The sequence below is a fragment of the Haemaphysalis longicornis genome, unplaced genomic scaffold, assembly GCF_048455015.1.
Source record: "Haemaphysalis longicornis isolate Haplotype H1 unplaced genomic scaffold, Haemaphysalis longicornis Haplotype H1 scaffold_7, whole genome shotgun sequence".
NCBI lineage: Eukaryota > Metazoa > Arthropoda > Arachnida > Ixodida > Ixodidae > Haemaphysalis > Haemaphysalis longicornis.
Genome location: NW_027526422.1, coordinates 189,444,669 through 189,454,167, shown reverse-complemented (window position 1 = coordinate 189,454,167; position 9,499 = coordinate 189,444,669). Strand labels below are relative to the sequence as shown.

The 9,499-nt window shown below is 47.5% G+C and overlaps 1 protein-coding gene across 2 annotated transcripts in view; it reads right to left on the bottom strand.

Annotated features, from left to right (window-relative positions):
* Window positions 1–745: 745 nt before the first annotated feature.
* LOC144147333 (nitric oxide synthase-like protein) overlaps window positions 746–9,499 on the bottom strand; it is a 544,108-nt gene continuing 535,354 nt past the window's right edge. For both annotated transcript variants that reach the window (XM_077679449.1, XM_077679450.1), the window contains one exon: window positions 746–8,882. In XM_077679449.1, coding sequence (XP_077535575.1) covers window positions 8,778–8,882 — 105 coding nt within the window. In that variant the 3' untranslated portion in view covers window positions 746–8,777. The remainder of the gene's footprint in view (window positions 8,883–9,499) is intronic.

The window sequence follows — 9,499 nt, the reverse complement described above, 5'->3', positions numbered from 1 at the left end:
CCACATTTCCCTACTTGTTAGCCACAAAATGCTGCGCTTCAGGCTAGCCAACAGAAAATCTGTGCATAACGTTTCGGTTGCCAGTATCGGCGAGGCAGAAGCCGCGGCAGCACGCGAGGTTCCATAGGTTGGACACATATTTTAGTGGGTGTGCAGCTGTCATTGCTGGAAATGGGCGAGAAAAAGTAGTCCCAAGTGCGGCGTCTGCTTTGCTACTCATGGCAGGAGGTGATGCAACCGCGGATGTATGCAGGTCACTACATGTACTGCAGTGTTCTCTATGTGCTTCATGTACTGCCACTCCTTGGATGCAGGCTGTCACATAGACCAATATCTTACCGGCGGAACCTGGCCGTGGCCTTGGTGGTGCTGACGACGTCGTTGACTGAGCTGCATGGTGAAGCTGAATAGTTGCATGTTGAAGCTGAAGTCGATGTTTATTTTTCTTTCCGCATACAGGCACCGACAGCTCAGCAATTGCTAAATGCGCCTGTTCACTTACTCACCATAGAGTATTCGGTTCAGTGGAGGAGTCTGAAAAGGAGTTCGTCCTTTCATGCCACCAGCTCATCCGTCTTGTGAATTACCATTGCTAATTATTGCGCAAACAGGATTTGAAGTTGGTCCAACCTGCCGGGATATCAAGCCTAACCCGTTGCAGGACAGTTTCTGCACTCGTGGCCAGGAATAAACTAAAAAAAAATTCCCGGCCCACAGAGAGGTGAGTAAGAGTCGGGACCATCAATACAGAAGGAAAGATATTTTATTCATGTGTAGACTTATGTATAGTATGTATATTATTTATAGATGTATGTATAATTTCTTATATAATATGTATAGGAAGCCGCAGCCGCGTTTCGCACAGTGGTTATCGCACGTAACAAGAGAAAAAACAACAACCGACGCTCAAAGTGATACAGGCGATGGTTGATCGATACAGCTTTGTTATACACGTAGCGAGATAAATCTTCCAAGGTCCAAACATTGTCACAGAGCTCTGTACAGGCAGGGGACGTGGGGTCGAAGGCCAACATCTCAACAAACGCCCTATATAGCGGCCGCGCGTGAGGCATGAGCGCTCGCGTGACAACAGTGCCGCTGGCGAGGAAACACAGCATTAAGAAGCGATAAGGGCCAAGCAGCAGCGCCATATATAGCAGTAGCACAGATACAGTCGGGACATAAGTCGTTCAGCAAACATCATCGAACCACACTGTTTGAGGGATGACGCGTTGTGCGCGGAAGCGTTAGCGAAGAATCGAGGAATCACCGCATTCTGCGGACGAAATACATGCTAATAACATGATCACCAAGTCAATAACAAGCACAAGACACTGCCATGAATTTGAGGAAGAAATTGGCAGAAGTAGAGGTAGGGACTGGCTCAGTTTGCAAGGCGAGGTTAGAGTGAGATTTACAAAAAAGGAAACTAATTACAGCCTAACGTCAGCTACAACAATGTTCGTAGTACACACAGGCTTCTACGCAAGTGTACACGTATTCAAGCTGTTTTTATTTGTCGAATGTGGAACTAGAAATAAAAACTGGGTGCTAAGACGTCGGCAGGATGCTTGTTTTTACCATCCAGCTAGGAATCAGCATCGTGCGGTTGATATTTAGTTTCATCTTAACAATAACAGAACAATAAAGCGCTGCTTGATATACAACCGCTCGATGTGTTGTTAAGCATTTGGTGTGATCACTTGCTTAAACGTCTCGGAATAACTGACACTGACCCTTATGAGACGTTCCTACAGCTGTACTGTAAAGAATCTCTGATTTCTAAAGGAGGCATGTGGCGAAGCTAAAGTATGCACCTTGCAGTTATCTTATCATGTACAAAGAAAACAGTACAGCAGTCCACAAAGGCATCGGTTTTAAGTTGCGTAAAATACCACGTGCAGCGCGAAAATCCTCTCAACTTTTATTGTAGCTCACATATACCGATGAGAGAACGGTAACTAGAAAGTTCAGCGAAGTAAAAATAACATTCCGTAACGCGCACACCAGCCTAGGTGGTTTTATGGTTCGAGATTGCTGGCTTCTAGGCTACCGCACATCCAGGCAGTCGCACCGGCAAATTTCAACACACTTAGATCTAATTGTAACAAGAGTGTACATTTCGCCGACTTGTCACATGGTAGCAGCTGAAGCAGCAAGATTTACTCTTATCATTTTGCAAGAGAGACAACGGTAGTAACAGCAACGTAGACAGTGCAACAAAGGGACGAAACAACCTACCGCTGAAAACGGCTCGGTAACCGTTTTTCGAGCCAACTAAACACGCTAAGTTAAGTACAAAAGGCACATCACGTTAAGTACCTCGTAAGTTCGACACTCTTCCTTTAGATGGTCAAAAGCAATCAAGAAAAAAAACTGTCATTGATGTTAATGGGCCAGAAAATGTCAACAATGTCATTCCAACTTGGCCAACCTGCTAGACTTCTCTGCAAAAAAGCTCCGTTCTGTTTTGTCTCATCACAGGATAAACACATTCGTAACTTAACAATCGGGTATTAGAACCGTATTATGCTTGAAAGCTTCGTGTCAACAACGACGCCGAAAGTTGTTATTTTATTACTGTTTTGTTGCAAGATATATAACAATGGCTTGTAAAACAATTTCAAATTTCGTCAGTGCGTTCGCTTATGGCCATGCTGTGCACGAACCAGACAAATTGAGATATTAAGCAACCTATATACTACCGTATCGTTTGGAAGGAGGACAGTCAAAAGTGTGGCCTTTTAATTCGTGGAAAGGAAAAGAGGTAATAGAAGGTAAGTTGGCCTTCGAAGGGCTTTAATATCTACGCGGGTCAACGGAGCACCGTAAACAAGCCAATGAAAATCTAACAGGAACGGTGCATTTTAAGACAACGCGCAGATACAAAACTGGCCCTTCAACAAAAAGAAATGTCATCGATGTGCCTGGTGTAAACTGTGCGTTTTGAAGCGTTTGTGTCACTAAAGTATTTCGCACAGTAGGTGCGACAGTGTTCAAGTCGTTCTTGTTGTGCAGCCCTCGTGTAACTCCACTTGTAAACGCCTGAACGCGTTCACGGTGTCTATAGCGGCTATCTCTACACATGGCGGCTGCAAATATCAACAGACATGCGAAGAAACTAAAAGCACACTCCTATAACACTGCGTCTAGATGTCATTGAACCAATAGGGGAGGTCCTTAGAGCGAGGTAAACCACCCAGCTTGTCGTCATCCGCACCTCAGACAACGGCACAAAATTGCTTTGGCAGAATTAAGGCAACAAACACAGCGCAAAGGAGCCACTCAGTTGCTTGAAGTTGAAGCACAGACGGGCTGCAAGGCCACAATGCTTCTGCTGGGAGATTAACCTAAAATAGCATCTATGCCACGCAAAAATTAACAGCATTTGTTTGTCTGTAAAATGGATCATTTACACCTCAAACAAAGCGCAAGTGGAGGCAAAGACAAAAAGCCCAATGATTGGTTATTTCCACCGTGGTTGCCGGTGACACCGTTGTCCAATATTGGAAATCGCGGGGCGCGCCCACGGTGTTAGTCTATCAGGCTTGCCTGGCATGCACATCGCGCTCTGTTTGTTTGACTTAATGCGCAAAGGCTGAATGAAATTGGGTGCGCTGTTGAGGAAGTTTGGTATGTTTTTTTGTAATGTTGGTGAATGGCCGTTCGATGATTTGACGTTTTGGCAGCGGCCACCGAATGCCAACCAGAATCTGTTTGGAGTGGGGCCCGGTACTCCCTCTGAATCCGACAGAAGCGGCAACTCCTGTGTAGAGCGACCCACTAAAAGTAATGCTGGGGCCTGTAAGCGCAGATAAAGGCAGTGGAATAGGTCCACTCTCTCCTACAGCAAATTGGTACGGCTTGTTTGGGCGGGCCACAAAGTTAGCACTTCAGTGTCCCTCTCTACGGGAGGAACGTGAGCAGGCGGCACTGCTTTAAGCGTGTGGAAAGTTGGAGCGCCGGAATACAAGAGGGAACAAAATGTGCGGTATATATTTGACAACACACCCGGCGGAATTTACCAAAAAATGTTTAAGGGAGGAAGTGTACAAAGAATAAAGTTTGTGCAGAACGCCTTCGATATCTTCACAAAGAAATTTGCACCTTTCCCCTAAATGAATGCCGCGAAGCTTTCGAGAACTTACGTCCGTAGTGCACTTTTTCGAGCAAGAGTGCATAATGCCAATAGAAACTCCTGGGTAGCCTTATAGGAATATTCAGCATAGTTGATAACTTGCAGGGGATTATTTTATTTCTTATACCGTAGTCCCCTTTCTCTTTTTCCCATACTGATTAGTTTGCTATTCACAGTGAGGGCGCATTACAGCGGGACAATTTACATTTATTACATCAAAAAAGACGTCATACGGTAAAGCAGGAAGAGTTGCTTAGCACCCCCCGTACCACATGCTTGAAAAGACAAGAGAATTGCCCAAAAGTGACGACGCACAGAAAGAAGACAACAGGACAAGCGCAACAGGATGAAGAGGACGAGCGCAGGATGCGCTTGTCCTGTTGCCTTCTTCGTGTGTGTCCTCCTCCTTATGCAATTCTCATGGCTTTTCAAATTTCACACCAACGCACCCGTCAAGACATCTTGCTGAAGTAGCACATACCATGGTATGCACTACCTGCGACGCAAAAACGTTTCGGGAGCACACGACGCACGGAAAATAGCTTTCGCAAAAGTACAAACGGCTGCTCTCTCTTTTCTTTTGATTCACCCGGAAAAGAGTGAGCGGTGCGAGCACAGTAACATGCTGGAAAACATTATTAGCGACTGGGAGCACGGAGGACGTACGACGGACAGGTGGTATAACACCGAGCAGAAATCCTTTTGTACACATAAATGCTCTGTAAAATGCTGCACTCCTGGTAACCGACCAAGACAAGACAAGGCTCGCTCTTTATCTCTCTCCGCCAACACTTCACAAAACACATGACACACTTGCCCCGTTACATTCTCATCTCAAGGTTGCGCCTTCAAAGAGGAGGAACTCTTTGCACGCGCGCTGGGAAATTAAACTGCCCAGAACGAAAAAAGGAAGTACGCGTAACATTTAACAACAAGCACGATGGCTCCATGAGAAATATCTATTTAGGGGAGACGTTACGTTGGCCAATACACGTAGAAAAGTGGAGAGCACGTATAAGGGTAGCGTGGAGTGTCTGTGTACGAAGCAGCTGTTCTTGCGGGACGCCCAGGGCACGACTAGCTGTGCACGGCACGAGACATCGGCTGCAAGTTTCGTGTCAGGCCTGAATCATCTCGGGACGTCACAATTAGGGCTCAAAGGCCGACGAGCCACGCTGGTGACGCCTGCCATTGTCGCGCGAGCCCATCAGGGCGGCGCTGAACCGTTCGTTCTGTACTGGCGCTACAGCGGTTGCATCCGTTTGGTTTCGCCTTGCATGTTGTGATGCGGCATGGTATTGCACGGTCTACAACGAAATGACGACCACGGCTATACATAGAGAAGGAGTAGTCGAGTCGCTCGCGTGTTCAGGTGGTCCACTGGTCGGTTACCAACAGGGTCGACTGTACGTGACGAAACGAGGTCCAGAACAGTGGAGCACGGAACAGAAACTTTACTCTTCCTCAAGGGCGAAGCACATGTGCGGCGAGCGACGCGTTTACGCACACGTTTGTTCCCTCCCCCAACCGGTCTGGCAGCGGGGAGGAACACGGCTGCAGGAGCGGTTTCGTGGAGGGACAAAACGCGCGCGGATACGCGTCGCTCACCGCACATGTGCTTCGCCCTTTATTCTGTCTCAGCCGCGTGGTCTGAACGCTCAATTCGCAATCACACAAAAAGGCATTGTATAGCTTTTTTTAGTCAGGAGCCTTCGACTTTTAGTTTTACCTCTTCCTACCTGGTGGGACGGCCACATTATGGTTGTTTCTTTTGTCAACCTCAAAGCGTGTTGAGGAGGGCAACACGTTACAAAATGATTGCAGATTTTTTTTTTCTTAAACGCGTCCCCACCAAATTATTTTATCTATTTTTTGTGCAGTGCTGTTTCTCTGAAATGTGCTTCCCCTGGTTACCGACCTTTCACATGGAGTCCCCCCACCCACTTCCACACCCACAATGGCGTGCCGCATAGCCCGGTTGCAGCTTAGGAGCGTGTCCTGTTGCACACATCGTGTACTTATATAGCTGGTTTAAAGATATGGATCTGAGGAGGGAAATATTGTTGGGTTTGACTTGAAGAGCAGGAAAAGCACAGTCGGGCACGAAGCGGCTGCAAGACGTAGCCAACGGGTGAACGTGGATAACAACGCATGTCGGAGGCATAAATGCTATGGCTCCAAAGGCAAACACATAAAGGATTACAGACCTCTCAGGTCATGTCGCTTACAAGTTACACGGATAAAAGCTGTACAGGGACGAGTTTTAGGCGCTTAAATGTGTACTAGCACGAGGATCTAGTGATTGTTTTCGTGTGGGCGCCCTTGTGGTCGCACACTGTTTGGTACAGGTAAGAGACGAAGAAACGTTTTTGTATGTATATATATGTCAATGACATGTCTTTTACTCCGCCACAGAGATGCGTAGGGTATCTCGTGCAAAAAGAATTATTTTGGCCTGAATTTTTTGTTCTCAGACAGCTTCTTGTTCAAGTCTCTCAGTTTCTTTTCACGACAACCCCTGCGCGCACGGAAACAGTCGAAAGTGACAAGCAGTGGAACGAAGCCTAAAGAGGTTCGAGTTGGTAAGGTAATGCTTAATTGGGCGCATGGGTGTGGCACGTCACTCACGTGAATTCCTTAAAGCATTTGGAGGTAATGTTGCTGAGCTGCGACGCGGAGTCCAAACTACATGTCGTACGACTGGCTGAGGAGGCCAATAACGCCCACAGGCTTTTGACCTCCATCTAGAGGGAAAGGGCCGACAAATCTTCGCATTCCCCGCTCTGCTCGCTCGGTTTTTGCCGCAATGAACTTTGCTCGTCCTCATCACCAACGTCGCGCCATAAGTAGGGTTTTCGAACAGCTGGCACGCCATCTGTGATTTTTAACTCCACTGTTTGGCACCAGCAAGAGGTGGTTCTACGCAGACCACGCAACTGCGTTCCTCGAGCTTTACCGACAACACGACGCCCCGCGCCATTTCAACAGCGCAGAAAGGTGTGCTTGTCCCCCCTTAGAAATTTATAATATTTGCCCACATTGTTGCTTAGTGGAGTTTGTTCCGTAGAGCAGCACAAACAACTGCTCTACCTCGCCCGGCCGCACTACACTTGACCACGACTTTCTGGTTTGCTGTTTGGCACCCAGCAGCTACCCAGACAAAAGTTGTAGATGTGAAAAAGAGAATTTAGTTGGCAGACTGCTAACGTCTTGGCAGACTGCTAACGTTTCCGAACCTCACACAACGTTGCGAGCCAGAAGAGTTAATATTACGTGCGTCTTCTAAATAAGGAGCGCGTTAATACTGTACGATTCCATACTTCAACACGCACGCATCTTACGAATATTTGTAGACAAGTTGTGACACGAGTGATTTGTTAGTTTCTGCTACGTGGCGTGAAAAACAGTCAAGTACAAGTGTAATTGTACTACGGACTTCCCAATACAGGTGCCTATACCATTGACAATATTCTGTTCAACTTGACACATATTCAAACAGGCCACTCGGTGGCTCACAGGAGCGTAGTCCTCACTCTGTCTTCTTGCCGCAATAACGTGACGTCCTGCTCGCGTTTGCACGCACGTCTATGCGAAACTAGATTTAGAACCCCAGGGTAGCACAGCAATAGCGTTAGGCAATACCAATGCTGGGCGCCATTTGTGTCGCCTTTTAATAGATGTGATACTGAAAGCATCTTAGGCCACACCTTTTCTCGCTGGGCTAGGCACAAGAACACGGAAATCAACATTATCATGTGCTCGGCCTGGCGACAGTCTTCTCGCTAAATTTGATCTCATTTGCGGAACTAGAAGAGCTACACGGTTCCCCACTGCGCGAACATGGATGACCCTGTGGATCCAAGAGACCTCAGCTGCCTGATGTAGAAACGTACCGTCTGTCCGAATAAGTCGCTTCACAAAACAAAACTAAGTACCTGTATTCCTTTAACGCGATTGCAGTTCGCGCGCTTTGTGGCTCTTCCATATACAATCGGCTGTCATTGAGCTGCTCATGGTTAAGTGGGCAGAACAAAGTGTGGGTTTTGGGGGCGTGACGTGCAGGCTGCTGTTTTTTGACAACCGATCACGGCGCAACGGTGCCCCCAACAAGCCATCCGCATTGCTCTTCCTCGCGAAACTAGTATTCGCTGCACCCGCATTGACGAGTGCACACACTCGCTTCAATCGCAGGGTCATCGTCGAAAAAGTGAGCGAATTTACTGAGGATGACGTGCGCTAGTTTCATAGGTTTGATTACTTCCCCGCACCATTGTAATGGAAAGCCAGTCTCATTACGAGGATTAGTCTACCCGTGGTGCAGTATCACGTACGACAGCAATTGTTTTCATCTACAAAGGTTAACAGACAGACGAAAAAAAGATCGAAATATTACTGCCCGGTTGTGCGTGTTGTATCTTGAAGGACGCGGCACTGGTTGTGGACATTATTCCACGTGTTACACCGGTCAAAGTGCTAGGGAAGAGAACGGCGGCGCCCCCATGCGGCGGCGATGCAGGTGTCGTCATTTGGCGTGTTGCCGCCCTTCCGGCGGGGGGACCACGGTGCTATTAGTGAGGAGAGCCCTGAGCCTGGAGAAAGTGAGCGAGCCAAAGGAGTCGGGCAGCCTCGCCAGCGGGTGTCACTTGTTCGTGCTACGCCGCTTGGCATCCTCCCGGCTTTTTCTCGTTGCTTCCTCAGTGCGCAGGGTGACGCCGAAGATGTCCTCGTGGATGCGGTTCTCTTCCTGGGGGGTGAGAGAGGGGAAGAGAGATGCAGCCAGAAGACGCATCACTTACTCCCTCACTCACTCCATTAGACAACCGTTAGTAAAATGTAGTATGTCTAGCACAGTCTGCCTTTTAACGTCAGCACTAGCCATGCCGCACCATTTGCCTCCGGCAAGCCTTTACATTTACAAGTAACTGCAAAAGAAATAGAGTGTGTAAAAACTTCGTAACAGCCATGAAAGTAGCTGTATGGGGCTTCCGCCAAAAACATTGCGCTTTTTACCGGGCTCCAGTTTTGATAGGTATAGGCAACCATTATTAAATATCTTATGGCAAGCACAGACGGTTTTATAACATCACTACTGGCATTGCCGGGCTATTTTTCTTTGGCAAGCATTTACATCTGAAGTAACTGCAAAAGAAATCGTTTTTTTTAATGCGGGCCAATCCACTCTGTGAAGGGGATTAGACAGCGAAGCTGTAAACGACACCCACAACGATTAACCGTGCGAGGTCAATTGATTCACGCACGTGGCTCTACAAAGAGGGAAACCGGAGGCAAATGAAGTGTACTTAACCACACGCTCTATTACTTCAAAGAGATATTCTTTGCTAAGGTTAGATCAATGCATGA